Source organism: Astatotilapia calliptera, chromosome 18 (assembly GCF_900246225.1).
Source record: "Astatotilapia calliptera chromosome 18, fAstCal1.2, whole genome shotgun sequence".
NCBI classification, from domain to species: domain Eukaryota; kingdom Metazoa; phylum Chordata; class Actinopteri; order Cichliformes; family Cichlidae; genus Astatotilapia; species Astatotilapia calliptera.
In genome coordinates, this window is record NC_039319.1 from 22539048 (window position 1) to 22562987 (window position 23940).

General features: G+C 40.7%; 3 protein-coding genes across 3 annotated transcripts in view; 1 reads left to right on the forward strand and 2 right to left on the reverse strand.

Annotated features, from left to right (window-relative positions):
* Positions 1–136: 136 nt before the first annotated feature.
* On the reverse strand, positions 137–20856 carry LOC113010805 (uncharacterized). The gene is made up of 11 exons (XM_026150017.1): positions 20776–20856; positions 17646–17791; positions 15264–15447; positions 13261–13322; positions 10618–11031; positions 7550–7728; positions 6826–6889; positions 2914–3102; positions 1580–1758; positions 921–1022; positions 137–274 (listed from the first exon to the last, which is right to left on the reverse strand). The coding sequence occupies exons 2-11, from the start codon at positions 17755–17757 to the stop codon at positions 221–223; spliced, it is 1539 nt and encodes a 512-aa protein (XP_026005802.1). The 5' UTR covers positions 17758–17791; positions 20776–20856; the 3' UTR covers positions 137–220.
* rbp1.1 (retinol binding protein 1, cellular, tandem duplicate 1) lies at positions 3930–8152 on the reverse strand. Its single transcript, XM_026150091.1, has 4 exons — positions 7930–8152; positions 7550–7728; positions 6788–6889; positions 3930–4535 (listed from the first exon to the last, which is right to left on the reverse strand). Exons 1-4 carry the CDS (start codon positions 8000–8002, stop codon positions 4485–4487), a joined length of 405 nt encoding a protein of 134 aa, XP_026005876.1. The 5' UTR covers positions 8003–8152; the 3' UTR covers positions 3930–4484.
* A 2131-nt stretch (positions 20857–22987) lies between the features above and the next one.
* Positions 22988–23940, forward strand: part of LOC113011309 (calsyntenin-2-like) — a 154377-nt gene continuing 153424 nt past the window's right edge. The window contains exon 1 of the mRNA XM_026150793.1: positions 22988–23192. Within this exon, the coding sequence (XP_026006578.1) occupies positions 23120–23192 (73 nt within the window). The 5' untranslated portion in view covers positions 22988–23119. The remainder of the gene's footprint in view (positions 23193–23940) is intronic.

The window sequence follows — 23940 nt, forward strand, 5'->3', positions numbered from 1 at the left end:
CTCCATTACTATCACATCATTGTCTGTTGTTAGATAGATAGATAGATAGATAGATAGATAGATAGATAGATAGATAGATAGATAGATAGATAGATAGATAGATAGATAGATAGATAGATAGATAGATACAATATGGTTCTCAAAGCATCTTTATTCATCAATTCATTCTGCTCATATATTTAACAAAACATGTCACGTTCATTTAGAAGCATTGACTTTATTATTCTTTTTTCTTGAACACCTGACGACAAACTACACTTTCACATGTCAGCTCCTGTGGAGGAAGAAAAATCTCTTAATGTTATTCAGCAGAGGGATCAAAAGAACATTAAGCAATGTTATAGCTGGCCATTTTATACTTAACAGTCATATCCTGATTATGCAACACCTCCCACTAATGCAGTGGTTCCCAAACTTTTTTTTTGCTAGGGCCCTCTTTGTTTTACAAGCAAAATGGTTTTAAAAACATAAACAACTGTGGGATACTGTTTGTCCGTGATTTGAAGAGCCCAGCGCTGCTCCCGACGAAGGAAAAAGCAATTCTGCAAGGGAGACCTACCTCGGCACTTGTGCAAGTGAAACCAAAGGGAGGATATGCTTCATCATATTTTCTAGTCTTTGGCTTAGAATGAAGTTGGTTTGGAAACATATATAACTATGCTTCATCCCGTGCTTTGCGTTTGAGTGGGCGCCCCGTGCTAGCAGTGTCCAAGCGTTTTTGGGTTTTCTTTTCCCTTTTCATACCACGCCCCCCCTGCAATGGCTCTGTGCCCGACCTAGGGGGCGGGCCCCACACTTTGGGAAGCTCTGCATTAATGGGACACATTTCTTTATTATCATTCAGCACACGCTCAGTCTCAAATCTTTCAAAAAAGAAAAAGAAAAGAAAAATCTAAATATCAGAAGCACTGTTAGCCCACCAGGTAGAGTTTGTCTCCTTCAGTCCAGTGCTTCCAGCCACGGTTGGCCTTCTCGCCTTTCTGAGTGCACACAAGCTTGTCCCCATCCCACTTCACCAGACTCTGAAGACAACAGTTAAACAGTTAAGCCAGTTTTTAGCTGCCGTAGTGTAATTTTGTCTGAACATTGTGATAAGGAATTTCATGTTCAGATAAGCTTATATCACTGCTGCTCACATGCTCGGATTTATAACCCGAAGGCTAATGAACACTAACCAGCTTATCCTTGCTTTTATGCTAGTTTTTTTAGCACTGACTTATCATAGGCCTATTTGCTCGTTTTTTAAAACATTAAAGCATCAGCTAGTGCAGAGTATTAAATGAAACTTGACACTGATTAGCTTATAAATCAGTCTGAAATATACAGGACTGAATACTAATTACAGATATATGAAATGAATCACCAGCGTGTGTGAATGTGTGTGTGAATGGGTGGATGACAGGTTGTGTAAAGCGCTTTGGGGTCCTTAGGGACTAGAAAAGCGCTATACAAATACAGGCCATTTACCATTTACCATGAAAGATGGATTCATTTTTTTAAGAACCTTTTGCTTCAGGTACCCTGGACACACATGGGCAAGGACTGACTTATCACATCTGGACTCCAGTGGTTATCTTACCTTGACATTTCTGTTGTCTAGTCCCTTGGTGTACTCATCAAACTCCACCCCTACAGTGAAGGCCAGCTCATAATTCCTAAAGGTGCTCAGTGTTTTGAAGTCAAACTTGTCCCCATCTTGGAAAACCACTTTGGTCTGAGATAGGGAGATGGCAATTTTCCTTGTAGCAAAGTCAATATCTAGGAGCAGATTACAGAAGATTGTTCAGGCTGTATCTGAAGAGGAACAGATGATGAAGTGCGGATGAACTGTGGTAACTCCTTAGTTACATATTAGTAATATAGCTAGCTGTGATTTTATATGTTGCGGTGATGTGAAAAAGTATTTGCCCTCTTCCTGATTTCTTATTTTTTCCATATTTTTCACACTTGTTTCAGATCATAGACAAAGAAAACCTGAATAAATGCAAAATGCTGTTTCTGAATGATGAAGAAAGAGGATAAGGATCAAAGCTGGTCCTATGTTAAATTAAATTTTTTGGGAAGGTTTTAGTCTTGTTACATTTGGAATAAAACTAACACAGCATTGTATTGAAAGTACAACAAACCAACAGTTAAACATGGTGGTGGTAGTGTGATGGTCGGTGGCTGCTTTGCTGCTTCAGGACTTGGACGCTGATAAAAACCATGTTTTAAATTATAAAACCACGAATTCTGCTCTCTACCAGAAACTCCTGAATATCTGACCATTAGTTTGTGTCCTGAAGCTCAAGAGCACTTGGGTTATGCAGTAGGTAATGATCTGAAACATACCAGTAAGTCCACCTCTGAACGTGCCAAACAGGCCATTCATGCTTGAAAATCCTCCAGGGTAGCTGAATTTAAACAATTCTGCAAAGAAGAGCGGGCTAAAATTCCTCCACAGGGATGTGAAGAGTCTTTGCCAGCTATTGCATTAATTCTGTACTTGCTGCCAAGCGTGGCACAACCATTTATTAGACTTAAGGGGCAATTACTTTTTAACATGTTTGGATGACTGTTTTTCCCTTAATAGATAAGATCATTTTTTAAAAACTGGATTTCATTTTTACTCATGTTACCTTTGTCTAATATTAATTATTCATTGATGATCTGAAACATCTAAGTGTGACAACTAGGCAACAATTTAAGAAATCAGGAAGGGGGCAAATACTTTTTCACAGCATAATATGTATGTATGATGTATAATCACACTCAGTTTTACTCAACAAGAATCTGTAGTAAGTAGCTCAAAATTAGACGGTTGTTCTGTTAAGAAAAAGATTAAAAGTATTCAAATCTTTTAATCTTTCTTTAATCATATAACTAAGACATTTTAGTCTAAAATTGAACATATCAGGATGTAAGTTTTCTTACTCAGTACTTTCAAGTAATCCTCAAATTTCTCACTGGATTCCAGTATCCATTTTCCACTAAAGTCTGTTGGCATGGCTGCAGCTGGTGAAGCTGGCATGTGACTGAAGAGTGTAGGGAGTGGGGAAGAGGCAGGGTGTCCTAATGCTGTGTTGCTTTTATATGAGTGGGGGGCACGGGGGCAGAGTGCAACTGATAAGTGAGTTTATAGCTTAAAGAGGATTGGCAGTGGCAGTTATTTCTGAGGGGGAGGACGTGCTTTCTGCGGTCACTGACGGAGGTTACCACAGGCACATCTGTGGGCATCCACGTTAAAGTGTACCATCACCATCGCTCTCAATGCGCATGTGTAGCCAGGAGAGGCTATTCTGTTTTCAGTGCTAACACTGTTTGGTCTGTTTCAATGGCAAACTCAACCAGAGCATTTGAACTTTGAACAGGTTTGAAGGTTAATAAAGTTCAACCCAACCTTTTTGTTTTCCAGAGATCCCCTCCAGAAGGTTTAATGCTACAGTATAATCACATTGAGGCACCTATAACTGAAACGCAGACTTAAAAAGAGCCCACCTTCAGCCGATGACCAACAAATTTATTGAGAATAAACACGCTTCTCTGGTTTTGTGTCGACACCTCACTCCTTCATAAAAGAACTTTTTTTAAACCACCCAAAGCAAGAGGACATAAATCAATAACAGCTCCTCTGAGGAATGATAAGTCAACAGAGCTTGCAGGTATACGCTGGCGAGGTGCCTGTGTGTGAATGCACAACAAGCAGCAGGAAGGAGTCAAAAGAGCAGCACAATCTGAAGCAGCAGCGAAGAATGAGCAAGTGAGTTGCACAGCACGTATAGATTATGCCCAATTGGTAATGACATGGCACAAAGCGAGGTGACAGATTAAGTGATTCAAAGCTAAATGTGACCTGAGCTGTTTGGTTCATTCGCAAGAGGAAGCAAAGAGATTTCTCTCACATGGGAAGAGAGGTATTTTCATCTCAAAAGAGCTTCTGATACACTGGATGGTTTAAAACGGCTTCATTTATTGATTGATTCAACATTCACAGCCACAGTCTTAAAGGAACTGGGACAAATACATGTAACATTTTTATTCTGGAGACTGAGCATCTCAGCCAAGTTCTGCTCTTACCATCGTCCTTCAGTTGTAATCATTTACAAAACTAAGTCAATACATTTCTCTTCACTGCATCCACAACATTCCCAGCTGGCTCGCCCATCAGATCAGCTACAGCTATGGCACTTACGCATGCGTCCAGCACATCTAAACCTGCTAATCAAAGCACCCACCTTGAAACAAATACACAGTATTGGATTTTGTGGTGTTATATGTCAACTTGCCCATTTGTGCTACAAAGAAATTCCTTTGGCAAAGTAAGGCAACAGCATGATGGAACAGAAACGTGTGTTTGGTGAATTCACTACAGTAACATGAACACACGGACAGGCTGGAGGGATAAAAGGAAAGTCGGACTGTATGTTAGAGGAAGAGGTTGTTCCTGATGTGTCTCTCTGAGCCAGTTTTTGGTGCAGGCACCAGACTGTTCACTGAAAGCTGCTTTAAGTCTTCTTGAAGACCTGCTTGGAAACAACTCCTGCAGCTCTCAGCTCCTGGAGAGAAAAATACATGTTTGATATGTTTATTCAGACATGTGAGAGACTCAGAAAGTAATGCTGACCAATGAGAACCTCTAAGCAGTAGATGGACAAGGATTAGTGTCATCATTAACCAGAAGTAAGTGGTGTTTACTTTAATCATAAAAAGTGATACAAAAAATTACCAACTTGTAGTTAGAAAGGGGGGAGGGGCTAAAAACATCAGAGCTATCACAAACACTGGCATTCAAGGTCACATTGAACCCTGTGGCCGATTTAGAATCACCAGTTAAAATAACATGCATGTCTCTGGACTGTGGGAAGACGCAGGTAAGAACCCATGCAGGTACAGGGAGAATGTGAAAAAACTCCACACAGAAAGGTCCCTGCAGGCCGGTGGATTCAAACCCAGGACCATGAGGCATCACTGCTAACCACTGCACTACTACACGCCGCCCTAAAAAAATTAAAATTTAAAAGAAAAAAAAAACAAACAAGGAAAAAAGATGTTCAAGCTTTAAAAGTAAAAGAAAAATAATACCCTGTAGTTTATTTCATTTTAAAAAGACCTATCAAGTTCTGCCAAGATAAGCACGTAAACATGAAATATGGCAGCACTGTGGACTATTGCAAGATATAAACGAGAAGAACAAAGCGGTCTCTGAAGGAAACGGTTTCCAGGGCCTAATCCGTGGATCGACTTCCTTCGAGGCGTGGACGTCTATCAGCAGAGAATGTACCTTCACCTATCAGCAGAGAATGTCCCTTAGTCTGTAACACAGTCAAATATATTCTCAAGTAATATTCAAGCATGCCATTCAGCGTGTTAGTACGAGCTCGGGAGCAGCTTGGGAGAACAAGAAAACAGAGACTGCTTCAGATTGTCTTCCCAAATTGACTCAACTTTATTCACAAGTATAATAGTTTATATAGAGGGTAAAATTCATGAGACAGCAGATTATCAGTTTAAACCAGTACAGACCAAGATAAGGCAGCGTCTTCCTGCCCTTGGGTGAAGAAGCATCCTTTGTGTAGTTTATCAGTTCAGCTACAATTGTGATTATCTCAGCGACATATTTTCAAGGCACAAAACAAAGAGTTCTTTCATTAGTGAAATCTGAAACAAACCATTTGGCCTTCAACAGGCGTCTAAAAGATTAAGAAACTAATGTAGCTGAGGGAGTGATCTCTGTGGTATTTCAACCTTGTACCAGCCTGTGATTCTCACACATCAATTCTTGGGTCAAAGAGAAAAATAACTAAAACAAAGGGGCCTTATTGAATGACAGAGTTTTCCTGTATAATGTCACTATAAAACAATATCCAGTAAATGCTACCATGGTACTAAAATACCTAACAGTCTCTTTAATCACGACAAGATTGTTGGTTTGTGTCCGTTCAACCTTGTAACACAGAGATCACTGATGTTGTTTTATTTTATTGATCGCTGATTATTTATTTTCCCAAAGACATGGGTAAATCTTATTGACCCACAAAAGAACACTGAATCCTTCAAATGACCTGAAAAAAGTCGCCCCTCTTTACACTGAATTAATACACATTTCCAGTTGCAGTTCATGCGTCAGCCACCAGGGGTCTCTGTTGCTCTACACTCAAACCGGCTCTGGGGATCTCTCCACTAATACTGTAACTAATTTCAGGCAAGCTGATTGAAAACATCTGCTAGCATCACTTAAACCAAATAACTTGGCAGATTATTTTTTGTTTAGCTTTGATGGCCGTAATCATACACAGGAAAATCTGATAATGCTGTGCTAATGAAAACACTAATGGGCTACTTATTGCGTTAATGTATTTTCAGATGCAAATGCGCTTTAACAGATTTTATAAAAACATTTATGATGCATTTGTTGGCTAACTCGAAGGCTCTGCTCCTAATGACTGACAGAGGTGCCAACTACAAGAGTAGAAGAATTTGGATGGCTTTTAATTTCACAGTATGCACTTCTTTTTTTTTTAATCATGCAGTTTGCATCTGGAGGGAACACTTGGGAATCAAATATGTGAGCAGAGCTATTTAATTAAGTGGAAATAATTATTTGGCTGTGAGTCAGTTGTGTAACTGTCAGAAATCCTCCATACAGACTGTAATGTTACTGCAGCTTGAGCTGGTAGTTAATTCATGCTAGAGTCCCACATAAAAATCAATGCTCTTCACATACAGCGCTGAGAGGCATTCTGGATTTGGATTAAAGTGTCTAAATTGAATGCATTAATATTCATGGCAGGGACTGATGTTTTCTTACCAGATGAAGCTCATCTCCCTCCACCCAGTGGGTCCAGCCTCTCCCTTCGATCTCTCCCTTCTGCACACACACCAGCCTGTCCCCCTCCCAGGTGATGGTGGTCTGCAAAACATCACAAGACAGAGAGAGAGTGAAAAAAGCACGAGGCATCAGGGAAGGATCTCTTACTACTCTTAAAACAGAGCATATTGATTTTAGTATGCAGAATACAATAAGCTGAATGAGTGACCCAGTTCTCACCATTTTCCATAATTATTCAGATAGATCTTTACACACAAACATGTGAATTTCCCTCTTAGCGGCACTCCAAACAGCTTAAGGCTTAACTAAAATCACCCTATAAGCATACAAAAAAAGGGCTTTCGATGGGGACCACAAATAATCTGTGATCCTATTCAGCAGTCAGTGACATAATCTGATTAAATATGAGTTCTATCCTCGACCAGTTCTTTCCATGCAGCTTTTGACATTGTTCCTTTTTACAACAATTTATAAGAGTTTGTAAAAAGTTGGAGGAAACTTTTATGAGTGGGTAGATGTTTTTTCTGCTATTGTATAAAACAACCAGTTCTTGCAACACCATGTGCTCATTATGCTGAAGGGTGGAAATCGTTTACACGCCCACAGAATCTGCACTCCTGTGTGTCACTGCCCAAGATCCCAACACCTGGCAGCAGTGTGGTTCATCTGTGATGTTTAGCTAAAGTCTCAGCAGGTTCCTAACTACAGATGCATTTAAGTACAAAAAGTAAAAAATCTTACCATGCATTTCCTGTCGTCCACTCCAGACAGATCCTCCTCAAACTCTTGGCCCACGTAGAAATCCATGTTGTAGTTTTTGAAGGTGCTGAGAGTCTTGATGATTATGTGGTCGCCCTCGTGAACGATGTCCTTGTCAGGCTTCAGCAAGGTGGCAATTTTCCTGATGGCAATGTTTACATCTGGCCCGTGAGCAAGGTGACAGAAAATGAATTGAAAACAAAGAAGCAGTGAGGTTTTATGCATATATGGACGCACAAAGAATTGCCTCAGATTGTGTAAAGATCAGGTTTATAATGTCATCATTGCTTTTTCGAGCTGTACATTTGTGATCTGTGCCTTCCTTCTCTGGGCTTGACTCCCTGCTGAACTAATAAACTCACCCAGAGCTTTCAGATACTCCTCGAAGTTATCATTGGAAATCATTTTCCAATATCCGGTCAGATTAGGGACCATGTTGGCTGTTCCTCTGCTGGTTTCTTCACTTCCAGAGAATGAGGATGTCTGTTGTGGACATCTGCTGGGGATGGAGTGCAGAAAATACTCTCAAAAGCCCCAATTTGAACCAAACTCATTTTAATCCGATTACCCTGCTGGGTTTCACTTCTTTTCTTTTTTTTAACGGAAAATCTTACTGGCACCTCCCACTTCCCTCCCAATGCCAACACCACGTAATCTCTCAATCCTCACCACGCTTTTACTGTGCTGGGAACCAGCGGTATGCATGTAAACACTTGTGTGCCTTATGTTGGAGAATGCTTACATGTTTAGGTGGGATTAGGATCAATACGCCTTCTCTATTAATTGACACAGGCCTGTTTATTTATGAAGCCACGTGTGTCAGATTTGGCCTGAAAGCTGATTCTTTTGTATAAAATGAGGCCTGCTTCAATGATGTTTGAATCATTTTTTTTCTTTTTTTTTAAATTAAATATCGGAGCCATCGACAGTCAGACTAAATGAGTACAAAAGAAATCACTCAGAGAGCAAGTGAAAATGGCTGAATGGAGCATGCTAAGAGGATAATATTCACAGCACAAAAGCAGAATCACCTGAGCTTAAAATGATCCAACTCAAACAATTATCTGTGGAACAATATGTCTGTCACATCTTCTGTCTCGCCTAAATAACTCAATTAATTTGATAATCTCTCTTTTGGGCAGCGCGCTGCAGCCAACACACCGCCTAAATCCTTTGCTGACTGAAAGACAGGCAAAGACACACACCATCATCATAATCGCCACTATTTAGTATCAATGGAATAGCAGCGCTTTCAGCCATTGGTCTCAGTGAGAAAACACCTCCCGTAACCGAGCAACTGTCAGGATTACTTTAAATCCTTTGGTGGAAGAAACGCGGGCCTCACAGACACAATGGTGAAAATGAATAGAGCCAAGAAGGAATCGCTGTTGTTAGGAGAGGCAGCTGCTGAGTAGAAACACCCACAGTGACACTCACATAAGAAATACGAATCAAAGAAGAAGAGAAAAGATGCAGATTCAAGTCTACTTACCTGGAAGCCTAGCAACTAAGATGTACACTCACTGGCCACTTTATTAAGTATTTATTAGCTTACTAGTACAGCTCTGGACCTCCTTTTTGCCATCAGAGCTGCCTTAATTCTTCATGGCACAGATTAAACAAGGTGCTGGACACCTCAGAGACTTTGTTTCATATTGACATGAAAGCATCACACAGCTTTGCTGGCTGCACATCAATAATGTCAATCTTCAGTTCCACCACATCTCAACGGTGCTCTATTGGATTGAGATCTGGTGACTGTGGAGGTTGTTTGAGCACAGTGAACTTATTTTCACGTTCAAGAAACCAGTCTGAAATGATTTGAGCTTTGTGACATGGTGGGTTATCCTGCTGGAAGCAGCCAGTAGAAAATAGGTGTACTGTGGTTATAAAGGGATGGACATGGGCAGCAGCAATATTCAGGTAGGCTGTTGCATTTAAATGATGCTCAGTTGGTACTGAGGGGCCTAAAGTGTGCCAAGAAAATATCGCTGGCACAATTACACCACCTCTACCAGCCTGAACTGTTCATACAAGAAAGGACGGATGCATCAGGATGCAAGGAGACTGGAAAAACTGGCGAGAAAAGCTGTCTGTGTAACTGGAGCCACTTGAGATGGTTGGAAAGATGCAAACTAAAGATCTTAGAAGCCATTCTCAACAACTCTGATCGGCCACTTTACAACATCTCTGTGGAAAAAAAGATTCCTCTCCCTTCAATGTAAAATAGATAAAGTCATTCGCACCCACAGCCAACAGGCTTTTCAATTCTCATACAAATAGCAGACGAGCCAACGCAGACATGCGAATTTCCCTCTGGGATCAATGAAGATGTTCTTACACGTCTTATTCTACATGCCTAAATGCATCATGTAGCTGTCGTGTAATAAGATATTTACATTAATGAGCAGCTGAACAGCCGTGAATCAAAGTGTATTCTTGTGATATGTGATGCACATCATACTTTATTCATGATTTCTTTTCTTTTGTGTCTGAACTTGCGTTTAAAAATTTTTTTTTTTTTCATATAATTGAATTGTCTTGACTTTCTTTGTTAAAGTGAGTGTATCTGTCTCTATGTCAACAAATGTTTGTGAACTATATAAACATCTGGCACATAGATGGGAAATAAGACTTCAATATAAAAGTCTTTTTAAATGTTTTAAATAAATAAAAACCCCAGCAGTCATTTTACAGCCTTTTTTTGTCGCGTGTGTGTTTGTGGGACTTGGGCTGACGAAAGCATAGAAAAATAAAATAGTCATGAGGGAATACAAAAAATATTTATTTGAATGAATAGAACTGCCATCAAGTCCAATGAGTAAAAACACTGAATGGTGAAAAATCTCTAGGAAAAAATGTAGGATGAAGATGTGGCTCAGTATTTGCATCACTTCTGAAAACACCATGTCTGTGTTTGGATGCTTCTTACTAAAAAAAAGAAAAAAAGTTAAAGTGATGCCTGGAAAACACACTTAGGCCAACAGAGCTTCCATTCCCTGAAGACAAGCACTCATCTGTGAGTGAATTCACCCTTCGAGGGCTCCATCAGTCGTCTAGACTCTTTACCGGCTCTTGTGCCTGCTTAACGAGTGGCCTCAGCACCGCGCTCTTATTTCTCATCTCGCTGTCTTCTGTGTAAAGGTTGTGCTGGTGAATATATTCTATCACAGAGTCTGGAAGCAAGTACTTCACACTCAGACCCCGTCTCAGTGCCCGGCGGACCTCCGTGGCGCTCGTCTCGTTCTTCACCCACTCCCTCACGTGGAAAATGTTGTGCCTGCGGTAGGACAGCAGGTCCGACTCGTGCACGGCCCGCTCGGGCTGCAGCTCCCCTCGACTGACGCAGACGAGGCCAAAATGCCCGACCAGCTCCTCGACGTGGTCGTCCCGCCACAAGCCGGGGATCTTGAAGGTGTCTAGGAAATCTGCACCACACAGAAGCTTCAGCTGGGGAGACAGATCTGAGTGGGGTGGCAGAATAAAACAGAGAAGATGACTATTTACACACTTTCTAACCAGTTTTTAATGATAAAACAAAAACAACGATAAAACACGGTGTGACAAATATAACAAACTTAGTTTATTTTCCCTCCAGAGATGGCTTAAAATATGCAAGGGTCTATTTCAACCCCTCCAAATTCATTGTTTTTATATCCATCTACACAATTTTAATCATCTTCCAGCACTATTGGTAATATGTTGTCCTGCAGCTGGATATGCCAGTCCTCTTTCTGAGCAATCACAACAGCAAAGAGTGACACAATCCTCATGTGCTCCTCTTTTTGAATACAGGGACAGAGTTCAGTGGGTTCCTGCCAACTGCCTAGTCCACAACCAAGCTTAAAAAAAGAAAAAAAAAAAGTACTTTACTGAACTGCCTCCTCGAAGAGTCCACACACTAATAGGAAGCAAAATGTAAAAATTGAAGGCACCAGTGATGTGAATATCAAAGAAAAAGAAAGTGAACATTTTGCGCCTGGACAGGGCAAATAAAATGCACAACATGACTAAAACGGACTTGTTCCACAAATTACACAACTTAGATATTCATATCGCTCGAGGCTTAAGAAAATTATAACAAGACTAATTATTCTAGGAATTCAGCTTTCACATTAAAAACTTAGAAGGTTTACATAACCCCGATAAACTGCAGTAAAAAGGAGACTGAAGCAGCAGGCTTTTTTTCTATTAGATATCACGAGTTTCTGTGTTCATTTTTATTTTTTGTTTCTCACAAAATGTGTCATCTTTATATAAAGCAGTAAACCCCAGAAGGCATCCCTGTAAATGCACCGTTATAAATCAAAGTTAATCTATGAAAATGGGCTAAGAATTCTAATTGGCTAGCTTTCATTTATAAGATCGATCTATCTATCTATCTATCTATCTATCTATCTCCATTTCTAAGCAAAGTCAGCATACTAACAGACTGACAATAAAAAATTCAACATCTTCCTGTTTAACAGAAGAACACAAAGCCCAGCTGACGCAGAGGGCTGACATGAATGTTTCACTCTTCAAAAATACTACAAGTTTCACTTTGAGCTGACGGTGGAAGAGTCTACGAATCATTAATACTACAGCAACACTAGTGAAAACAGTAGTGGGAGAATGCAGCATGGCCAGATTTATTGCAGTTAGGTGCAATGAACTTGTGATCTTGGTTGCCCTGAAGACGAGGACCAGGTCTGCAACTACTCACAGTCTACTGCCATCTTTCAAAGCAACTTTGGTTCGTCAAGACGGCAATAAAACAGCAATAAGACTGCTATCCGTTTGTAACTGGATGGGCCCAAGTTCACAATTAGATGCAATCTATTTTGACAATTTGGCAGTTAACTGTGATAAATCGCCAAAAATCACCAATCCGCATACACAAAAAATCCAATTAAACACAAATTCATTTAGAAAAGTCTTGAATGAAGGAGCAATAGTAGCTTTCTCACATGCAAGGACTTAATCGATCTGAACCCCTCCCCAGTTGCTGCCCGATGGCAATCTAACTGCAAAATGACATAGGAAAATAACCACAATACAACCATCAAATCGAGTCCCCTATTGCGAAGAGTGTTGCAGACAAGTCGTACTCATTGATGTAGACTAAATTACGTGGTAATTATATGCAAATGCTTGACTGTCTGTCTGAGAGTGACAATACTTAGTCTAAATGGGACCTCACTGTCTGGAGAACAGGCTGCCTCCCACCAGGTGACCCATGCAAATGTATTGGAACTGAAAGTAGTCTACCAGAGGTTGAAGAGGTTGCATGCTCAACCTACGGGGAACACGTTATGTTGGTTTTATGGTCCCACAAATGTGTTAGTCCACACACAAGATTTCAGTCGGAAAGAGGGGGGAAGAGATCTGAGATGCGCTCCTGTGCAGTCCTCCAAGACCTCGACTGTGCACCTGCTCTTCTCTGCAGCTGGTTGACTGACCAACAACAGCACAAACAAGAGTCGTACCACATACTTGACTTGGGCAGCCATGCTGGCCCATAAAAACAGCTTTTTCTCATGCTATTTTCACTGTAGAGTGAGGAGCCATAAAGGGACAAGATTTCATTTTCTGCGGCTGTCTTTAAAATGTGCATGTTTTGTGATAATAAAAACATCATATAAATACCTCTAAACATCCTGATAACACTCTGTAGTCAAGAGTTTCTAAGCTGAACAAAAAGAGACTCTTACTCGAGTTGTTGTGCATTCCCACGCTCCGCTCATACTCCTTCAGAATACGCCTGTAATGATACCTGACAACCAAAGGAAAAAAAGAAAAGATACTGATACTTTGTTTTTTAAACAGTTATGTGGTAATACATGCAGTTTTCTTTCATTTGTGTTTGTGAATCCAACCATTTCCTCTTTGTCCTCAGTTTTTCTGTTGTTTTGATCATGTGCAGTGCATCATTCCTGCTTTGTGCAGTAACTTACTGTTCATGCATGTGCTGAGGTAATCCACTGTTCAGTCTAAACATGTCAATAAAGCTTTACTGAAGTGATTAGAAAAAGGAAAAATAGCCACAACTTATAGAAAAGCCTTTAAAAGAGATGAAAACCTTCACTGTTTTCAAAGCTTCTTAAAGTTGTTCTGTATGTAAAAGTGTGTGCGTGTGTGTGTGCGTTGAATAATGTGTGACGTGGCCTGCTCACAGACTCATGACAACAGTCCACTTCATGGCTTGATCAGCAAACATGGCTTACAGCAAGAATGAGACACAACTGGGCGTGTGCGTATAAGTGTCAGGTGTGGTCAGAAGTTACTATCCACTCATTGTGGGCATGAATTTCATGGTAATTTGGAGCTTTTAATAATTCCTCTGAACTGTTCTTTTACCAGGGTGGAACGATTGTACACCATACTTCTTTAATGACTTAAAAAACACAAGAACTGGGTCCACAACTCTGAATTTTCTCTAGTCTACAAAAAGTCAAAATTATACACACAGGCTCAAATATATACATACATTTAATAAAGGCTTTGCAGTGTCTATTAACTTGACAAGGGCTATTAACTTCTCGTTGGTCATCACAATTGACTAAAACTGGTTTCTAGTTACAAACATAATGGGATTTATTGATTAACTAATTAATTTACTAATTTGATTAACCAATACTCAGAACAATTGGAAATTCCAATGAATTCAGTGAAGATTGATGAAAGAGAGTTGTAGATTTACACAAGTTGAGAAGGTCTCTAGGAGTCATTTCTACATAAATGTAGATTCAAGAGCATCAGTTCAAACAACTGTACCCAAGTACAAGTTATTTAGGTGGAACAGCACTTTGCCAAAGTCTGGGAAAAGATCTGGACTGTCACCATCAGATAAGATGAAACTGGTTTGGATGACCAGCCTCAATCCTGGTCAAGAAGTTGCTCACACCTACGGTAGGCTAACGCCACCCCCCCTCCCCCATCCTAAATTGGATAAGCAGAAAAGAACAGATGGATGGATGGATGGATGGTTCTCTTGGGTCAAATAAATATGAAAATTCTGTCCAGTTAACTTGTGTGTTAGTGAGCGAGCAAATACTCAGTGGGGCCTCTTTCCTATCCTTTCGCTCAGTGCAGCACCTCTCTTCAAACATATTCATCGCTCAGGCAGCCTTTTGCCACTAAACCGTTCCCAGTTGGCCAATGAATTTAACAGCCTGTGGTCCTAATTTCACCCCATGAAAAAAAACAGACCTGATATGGATCCAGTCTAGTCTAGCAGCCCCCAAGAGACTAAAACCATAAATTAGGCAGGAAACCTGGTGGCACTCTTACATAAACAGCACAAGCTTGCATGATAAAGGGCTCACAGAGGGGCAGCAAAGGACAGTGGATCCCTGCGAACTCTGCTGGTAAGACTAGGATGATCTGATCTTCTTGCACATTAAAAAAAAAAAATCATACATATGACATGATATGAGACTCTCTAGCTATAGAATGCAGTTATTATGATAGGAGATATATTATTTGACTGGAAATACACAACACAATGTTTCAACCAGTTCAATGTTTCTGATTAACCATCGAATTGCCAGGGACTTACTGACTGTGCATGTAATTGTCTGTGAGGTGTGTTCATAAAGGGTGACAGGAAAGAGAAAGAAAAACTGTTTCAACCATTCACTTTCTTGCACAATATCGCAAGATTTTTTTAAATTTTATTTTAAAACTAATCTCCAGCAGTAAAGATGGTTTATACCTCATAGTGACCACTGTCTCCGTCCAGTCTGGCTGCTGGCTCTCCCATTCATCAACTGTGACCCAGTTGGAGCTCTGAAGCGCCAGCTCTGCCATAGCAACACGATGCTTAGCCAGTACTAGGCCTTGCTTTCCATAGCTGTCACTCACTGGGGACACAATGCCACCCACCACTTGGTACTGGCCTGAGGGGAGAGAAGATTAACAGAGTTTAACTGGGTCACGACAGCGAAAAAGAAATGCAGCTGTCATGTATAACAGAGATAGTGGCGTTGATACAATTAATGGTTCATCAGATCTCACATTTGAGGACAAATAAGACAATTAATCTCTTTATAACGGAGTGAGAAAGGTGGGTGATCGTGACAAGGTGTCTCAAATCATACTATGTCATCAATTTTAGAAAAAGGTGTGTTTATTTAGCTGACAAAGTTGGAAACAATCAGACACAGGAGGAAAAACGTCTACTGTGATTTCTGAATGTCAACCTCAAGCTAGTCAGCTGATGCCTTATAGGTAAGGGGGTCGAAGGGAAAACTGTAAGAGCATTAATGTTCCTGCATGTTGAAATGCTGCACTGTGTTCAGAGCATCTTTACGATGTAAATGTCCTGAATTTATATAAGGACGCTGTGTCTGCTGAAGCTGGGATTGTGTGGCAGAGCAGATCAGAACATAAAGCTTAGGGTGACTAAGCGTTTTCCACACAAGAGCCTCCAAATCACGGAGACGGCCATATATTAGCATTGTTTGTATGATTGTATGGGATTCTTCATACTGGGGTCTTAAAAGATTGGGGTCTTAAAATTGATTTTTTTTTTTTGGCCACTAGGGGGCAAAAGACCTCCATTGCCTGCTGGAAAAAAAAAAGAGCCTAATTTTGCTTGCGGCAGACACAGAGCACATTAGCATTCGTTTGGAGTTGTGTTTATGGCAACTTGACATAGGTATTCAGCTCTCTCTTCTCCAGCTAGTCTTAAAGTTTGCATGTCTGCTCTTTAGCGCTAGAAAGGTCGTAGGGAGTTTTATCAGGGATTGGTTGCCACGGCGGCAAGGAACAAGACAAATGACAGGGCGACACTCAATCAAACAGTAGATTTAAAGGCCACAAGTGATAAACAATGAGCTAGTTTAAAGAGCTCTGAAAAGTGGCATAGTTGGGTTGTAATACATCACATATATATAGTACTGTGCAAAAGTCTTGAGCCACCCCTCATTCCTTTATATTTTGCTAGGAAATTGTTTCAGGGATTTATTGAAATACATAGATTATACATGGAAATGCAGCATATTAGGCACAAACAGTTGGTACAAGTCTGATGAGCTTCAGAGTCAATGTTTCGTATGAACACTTTTATTCTTCAACACAGCCTGAACTCTCTTAGGCAGGTTTCTTTGCAATTTCTTTAAGCAGTCTTCAGGAATAGTTCTCCTGGTTTCCCGAAGAACTATAAGCTATTCTTTGGATTCTGACTGACTTTTGCTCTGTTTTCTGTCAAGATGATCCCACACTGCTTCAGTAACGTTGAGGTCCGGGCTCTGGGGAGGCCAATCCATGACTGATAGTGTTCCAACGTGTTTCTCTATGCAGGTATGCTTTTACTGATTTGCCGGTGATTTTTGGGAAAAAGAAACAAAGCGGTCGCCAATTAGACGCTATCCAGATGTTTATAATTCCATCAATTTTTACTTTTTGACAGTCACCCTTCTGCTGAGACCATTTCTGATGGGGCTTTATCATGAACAGTAGATGGATCAACTGAAGGGTCAGGTGCATCTCTCAGGTCCTGCTATACTTATTCCTTAAGGACACGATTTTCAGATACTGTTCATCTGCTGTAGTTTTTAGGCCTGACATGTGTGGGTCTGGGCTCCACTTGTCCAGTTTCCTCATATTTCTTAAGGACACCATACACACCATATGCCAACTTTACAGCTACTTGCTCTTTTGGGAACCACCTTGTTGCAAACATAGTATTTTAGGTCTGTCTAACAGTTACATTTGGCATTCTTTGTAGAATCAGTTAAGAAAATGAAAACAAATGATCTGTTTTGCAACAGGCTATTAACAACGTACCTAAAGGCACGTGAGTGGGTGGCTCTTGGGTGAAGAGGTTTAACAATCAAAAAACATTCCTCTGAAATTGGGCAGGTACAGGGACTGGACTGAGTGAGTGAAAAAGCAGTCAGTGTCCAAAGAAAAACTTTGAAAGTCCTTCAGAGAGGCTGGATAACTATTACTCATTGCTTGATTAGTTGTAACTACAAAGTCTATTAATCAGTGGGCTTTATGGAGGAGATCTTACAGAGGCTGGTTTTCTTTAAAGTCCAACGATACAGCGATACACAAATGATACGGGGATGTAGCGTTGTCTGTATCTGACCTGTGCTGTGCATGTGGTCTCTGGCCAGCTCGAACAGCCTCATGTGCTGGTTGGTGATTGGATTAAACGAGCCGCAGGCTAACAAGACTAGTGGGACACGGCGGGCGGCCATCTTGGTTTAACCTCTCACACCGCAGTCAAAGAACCTTAGAGGAAAGTGAAACAGAGTATTAGCCAGAGTCACGTGATGGGACAGAAGACGACGAGATTCAAGGAAGACAGCAATGAGAAACAGTCCTCTTCTGGAAACCTCTGCATGTAATATAAAAAGAGATTAACACCACACACACAGATGAGCACAGTCTAACCCCAGAGAAGAAAAAAATAAACTCAGGTTCCGATCTTCTAACAATTTGTCAATGGGACACCAAATCCACTTCCAGAAACACCGAAAAGAATAAAGGATGCGGTGTTTTTCTGAGGCTGAGCACCGGACGAAGTAAACAGCTACAGTGCAGTTTTGTTTTACTGTCCGTGTTTGTGTGTGTAAAGAGCCCAAAGGGAAATTAACACCAGCCACTGCTCAGCCAACTCACCACTCACTCTGCCAGGAATCCAGCCAACATTTATTTCACTTTAAATTAACTTTCTTGACCAAAGTTCAGTGAGTAGTTTATCTCAACATTTAGATCTAAAATGTTATTAGTTTGGGATTTCATTCTAATAGGCATCTGTGTGAAATTGCTCATAATTAGGAAATTAATTCTTAAGTAAAAGGTCAAAAAATGGTTTTATGAGGTCATACTGAACTCAACCTTTGACAATGAAAAGAGTAATGACTCTATCCTTGATTGAGTGTTTGAAGCGCTTACATGAGTAGGATGAATGTACAAAGACAACAAAATGCCTCTGGCCACAGTTGTTGGCAGCATAGAAGCAAATAGCAATCCTTCTGGATTTTGGGCTTGCCTGATACCACAAAGGTATGCACCACTCTATCTGTGCCTACACAAAAACGCACCGTCAGTGATAACACTAAAATCCTTTTTTTGTTTTTTTTGCTTACCCAATTCAGGGTTGGGTTGGAGCCTCGACAGGCTGCCAGTTTGTTTCAGGGATACGCTCACATTCACATCTACACCTAATTTAGAATCACAGATTTCCTGAGCCCAGAGATTTCAAACATAAGGCCCGGTGGCCAAAGCCTCCAGCAGCTGTTCACAGGACGGCTTGAAGATGTGAAGTAGAGTGTGGATTTTTTACTTTTAGTAAGCAAGTCAGTAGAATGTATTATCTGTATCATCTTTTGCGACAAAGATCAAAAAAATACATAAAAATAAAAAAGCAAGTCTAAAAAGATGAGTTTTTAGTAGTTTCTTGAAGGCGATCACTGAGTCCATAGATCAGGTCAGAGGGAAAGATTTCCATTGTCTAGGGGGCCACTGTAGCAAAATCTCCATCTCATTTAGTTTTCAGCCTTGTATGATGCACAACAACTAGGCCCTAATCACATGACCTCAGGGACCCACTGGGGATGAATGGGTGTAAATGTTTACTGATGCGAGCTGGTGCTTGTCCAGGAAGAACTCTAAAAGTCAGAACCAGAATCTTAAAATATACTCTGAATTTAATGGGGTACAGTACAGCTGTTCAGCAACAGTGTGACTTGAGTACAAGTGAACAATGAATTACAGTAATCCAAATAAATCCATGAATAACAATCTCCAGTTCAGTGCAAACCAGAAAAGGCCAAACAGCAGCAGTCTGGATGAATCCTCCTGAGGTAGTACGGTCTCAGGCGCTGCGTATCCAAGCAGGGACATAGAAGAAAAATTCCTCTCCATGGAAACTCGCTAAACACAGGTAACCAGAAATGCTCAACGTCACTTATCAGCCAGTCCCTCACTTCCAAGAAAAGTCTTAGCTTCATCTGCTCTTCTCACTCTCCTCTTCTGTGGTCTGTGTGTACCCAGGAGGGCACCAATGAGGACGCCAAATGAGGCAGTAGGGGATACAAAATGCAAACACAGGAGGTTGAGGCACATCCTGTGTTTTATTTTTCCACTATCTACTATACAAATGCCTGTTTTTAAAATAGTGTGTCGATGGTTTAAAAAACAAACATTTTTTTCTGTAAAATAATATAAACTTTATATTTTATAACTACAGTACAGCCTGTGCAATGAGCTCCGTAATCACTCATCTGCCTGCTTTCCTAGGTGCTCGGCTGCTCTTCTATTCTTTACATCACTTCCACGCGACCTACCTCATACCCATCCTCACCTCACCCAAGTCACTCAGACACTCAGCCAAGCCTTCATCCTCATCTTCACCACAACCAGCATCTACACATCCGGTGTGTCCTATCCTAAATCGTGTCCTGCTAGGATTATTTTCTGCCATGCTGGGTCACCTGATTCTAATTGCAAATTAATGGCGAAACAAAATTATTTCTCTATTTCACTAAATCATGTTCAATTCTTCTAAATGTTCTCTCCTTACTGCGCTTATATTAAGACATGTCAGGGATTGTTTAGCTTGTTTAGATACGTTTAGTTAAACGTGCACCATATAAATTGATGTATTTAACCAGTAATTGTAATTTTGCGTATGAACAACAACCATGTTGAAAGAAAAAGAAGCTTTTGAAACAACTTCCTCTTTGCAGAAAGCTTTTAGTTTGGATGTGGACACTTACTACACCCTGCCTCACTCTGACAGAGTAATCAGACTCTTCTAGGTCATCTGGCAAATTCATTTTCACAGTTAGTACACTTGCACGCATTTCTACAATATCAACTTTAAATAAAGCTATGCAAGCAGGATCTCACACGCTCACTCCAACCCTAAAGTGTGTTTTTCTGTGAATACTCTACAACTCACATCTACTGGCAAGGCAAAATACGCCCCTTTTTAAATCTAAGTTTCTAATGATGTTTTTAAGGCAGAATAACGTATATGTCATAGATTGTAACATAATGAAGTTAATGAAGTAAGTCAAAACGCCATCAACATTTGAGGAAGCTGTGACAGTCCACCTTGACATTGAGCAGGCAGCTAACAGTCGCCAGCTTAGCGGACTAATAAACCAGGCGTAACGCGATTAATCAGTTAAAACAGAGCACAGTCAAGCAGGCGTGATACAATCCACACAGTGATTAAAGGCAGTAGCGATAGTTCGTTTCATTACCTTCTTTTCACATTGTTGACATTTGGCGAGTGTGTCACACTGATACCACTCCCCCCTTCCCGTGTTTGGAGAGGCGCTTGTTTGAAGGTTCCGCAGATAAAACCTGGCTGAAGTGCGACCCCTGGTGGATGAAGGTTACAGCGACGGAGCTCTCCGTGGTACTGAAGTACGTGCAAGTTGTTAACAAGTCTTTGTAATTAAACGTAATAACGGTGCCTTTTCATTTATTAGATGCACATTAAAGAGCAGTGTTACTTTTTTTGCGCTCAGTGCTGCTGCATCTGTGGGCAATGACGGCATCTTCCCAGAACACCTTACAATTAGAAGCTGACCTTTACAGCAGTGCAGCATCAAACACCTATGAGCTCCAGGTAACCTTTCATTCTATTGTTGTAAACTGCTTGTCAGATGAAAGGGGAGAGCACTGTACAACACTAACTGACTGTCTGTAGAGCAACCTGCAACTGATTACAAAAATGGCCACAAATCCCTTTTCCAATAACTCTGCTTTGTAGCGGAGGTACGAGAATAACTTTAAAAGAATGTAAGCTTTCAAAGAAGTGACATGGCATTTAGCGAGCCATTGTTATATATCACTATAAAAATAGAGCAAGCCCTTTCCTGTGGGGACAACTGCACCAGTTTCATATAGGGAGCAGTGTGTGTCAGTTAAAACCAACAATGGAGGCTTTCAGATGTGTTCGTGTTCACACAAATGGATGGAAGTTATCACTGATCTTATATTTATTGCTGTTTGAGGTAAAAATTAAGATATCGCAGTGAGAATCCAGTCCCCTAATGAATGAAACTGTTTTCTTTCAGTTACATGAATAATCTAGCAGTGATAAACTGTTGATAAACTATTGAACAGTTTATCACTGCTAGATTATGCCATGACTGCTCATAAACGGGAAAAAAGGAAATTAATCCAACCTACTTTGTTTGAAACATTAAGATTAAAATGAGTATTTGTCAATAACACAAGAAGCAGTCTTTTAGTGATGCCACAGTGATTTTCTCCCTTTCCCTATACTAAATAATTGCTGACCTGATGGCTTCACTGCAATTAGAAAGACAGCCTGCACACCATCTTTCCCCTTGTCACTGCTCCGCTGTGACTTAGCTCCCATTAGCCATGGAAACAGCCAGTCAGGAGCATGTGTGTGTAAGTAATTGCATGTGCATGTAAATGTGGCCCTTCTTGGACTTGTATGCGTGTGTTTTCTGTCTTTGTTATCCTCTTAACTCTCCTGAGGTCTGCCTTCTCTCTCTTGCTCCCTCTAATCCCCAGAACACACACCCACACCCAGCAGAAGAGGAAGCAGGAATATATGTGTGTGTGTGTGTGTGTGTGTGTGGGGGGGGGGGGGGGGGGGGGGTGTGTAATTGAAGAACATGTGGTCCTCGCAGAAAACCAGTGATTCTGCCACGGGGTGGAAAGTGAAAGACTCAAATCTGTGAGGGGGAGTATAGCTGTGCTCTTCAGAGGCTCTTGTTAGGAGGATACAGCTGGAAAAGCATCTCACTGTGGCAGCTGCTTCATTCGATTATAGCTCTAAGAAAATGCACTTTACTTCTTAATTAACATACATTTCCCAGATGTAGCATATCTAAGATAACTGAGATGATTAAGGGAGGGTAACTGCTAATGACCTCACTCAAAGATACTCGTGGTTGCTCACTAATCTAAACACTTAAATGGTCAGCAGCAAGGTGTGGCAACTGACACTCCAGTGAGCCTGGAAACATGATGTTACATTTACATTGCATTAGTCACTGGCAGATTGCTCCAGGGGTTTCATTATCAATCCTCACCCCGTCTTGACAATAAAATACTAACACATTGACACTCTTCTCAGACAGATCCTCCCTGCATCCCTCCCTTCACATCTCCTGCTCCTTCTCTCTGAGAAACATTTTGTTTTGTCAAGTTTGTCAAATAAAAGCCAAACTGGGTTTTTTTTTTCAACATAAAAGCGTGCAATTTTTCAAAATTTTCGCAAATCTATTTTTAGATCCGTGCAATAAAGGAAATGTTGTCTAAAAAAGAATTTCTACTCCATGTAATTACAATGCTGTTGTAGTATTTGAAATGCTTCAACCTTTACAGTCGGTTGCTTTATTCTATTTTGAAAAGAAACTCCCGGAAGTGTTGGTGCGTTGACGCTATTTAAACGCCAGCCTCTCTCTCCCTCTTTGCTTACATTAACACTGACTGTCTCTCGACCTGCCGACTATCTGTCGCGCGGCCGGCCAGCTGAGAACATCCACGCGCTCGGGAGGTGAGCGAGGATATTTGGAAGAGGACAGGACGCAGAGACATCTCCTTCACGGCTCGACAAACATGCACACACTCGGGGTCCCATTTCTGCTGTTTTGGCTTATCTGGGGCCACTCCTGCGCGCTCGGTGGAAAAGGTAGGAACAAAAAGGAAAAAAAAAATTAGAAAGCGTGAGAAAAAAAACTTGGTTTCGAAAATCTTTGCCCTCTTTTTTGCGTTTGAGTTGCACAAGTTTGCAATGCGAGCGACAGCCGTCCGTCGAAGAACTTCGCAGTCAGGTTAAGCTGTCTTGAAGTTAAGCTGCATTTAAATGATTTTTTTCTTATGAATTATTGGCCAGTGGTTAGCTGAGGTTTCCTGTCTTGGCTGTCAGTTACTGTGGCAGGTGTTCAGTTAATTGGAAGTTTCCAGCGTTGAGTAATTTAAAAGAGAAATGTGTTTACATGAAACCACAACGTTAGCATCAGGGGGTCACTTATGATAATTTTAATTTATGGCTAATGAATTTGCCTAATCGTTTGCTTTTATAACTCTTCAAATGTGTGTTTTTGTACAAAGAAAGCCTTAACATTCATTCAATTTTTCATTCTAAAAGAACATTTAATCTAAAAAATGTTTATTATTGTGTTGTATCAGACATGACTTCAGTTACATTTTACAGGTGTTTGCATGCTGTTGAACTGGTCTTCACATAACCTCCTCTGTTCTCAACAACTGTACTTGGCCTGGATGCCTTTGAAATGCAGGACAAACATGACATTTATGGCAGTTATGTTTTTGGTCATGATTGGTTGGTTGGCCAGTGATCTGAAGATGATTTCTGTCTACAATTATCGATCAGTGCTCAGGGAGGGCAGCCATGGTTGGGATGCTGTATTCCATCA

What these genes read in the sequence shown, in the direction of transcription:
- rbp1.1 (XM_026150091.1), bottom strand. Translation starts at nt 8,002, where the DNA reads ATGGTCCCTAATCTGACCGGATATTGGAAAATGATTTCCAATGATAAC. An exon ending in TGGACGACAGGAAATGCATG is followed by an intron (nt 6,890 to 7,549) that starts GTAAGATTTTTT and finishes GATGTTTTGCAG; the next exon opens with ACCACCATCACCTGGGAGGG. An exon ending in AGGGAGATGAGCTTCATCTG is followed by an intron (nt 4,536 to 6,787) that starts GTAAGAAAACAT and finishes TTTTCTCTCCAG; the next exon opens with GAGCTGAGAGCTGCAGGAGT.
- LOC113010805 (XM_026150017.1), bottom strand. Translation starts at nt 17,757, where the DNA reads ATGGCCGCCCGCCGTGTCCCACTAGTCTTGTTAGCCTGCGGCTCGTTT. An exon ending in TGGACGACAGGAAATGCATG is followed by an intron (nt 6,890 to 7,549) that starts GTAAGATTTTTT and finishes GATGTTTTGCAG; the next exon opens with ACCACCATCACCTGGGAGGG. An exon ending in GGATTACTTGAAAGTACTGA is followed by an intron (nt 1,759 to 2,913) that starts GTAAGAAAACTT and finishes ATCTGCTCCTAG; the next exon opens with ATATTGACTTTGCTACAAGG.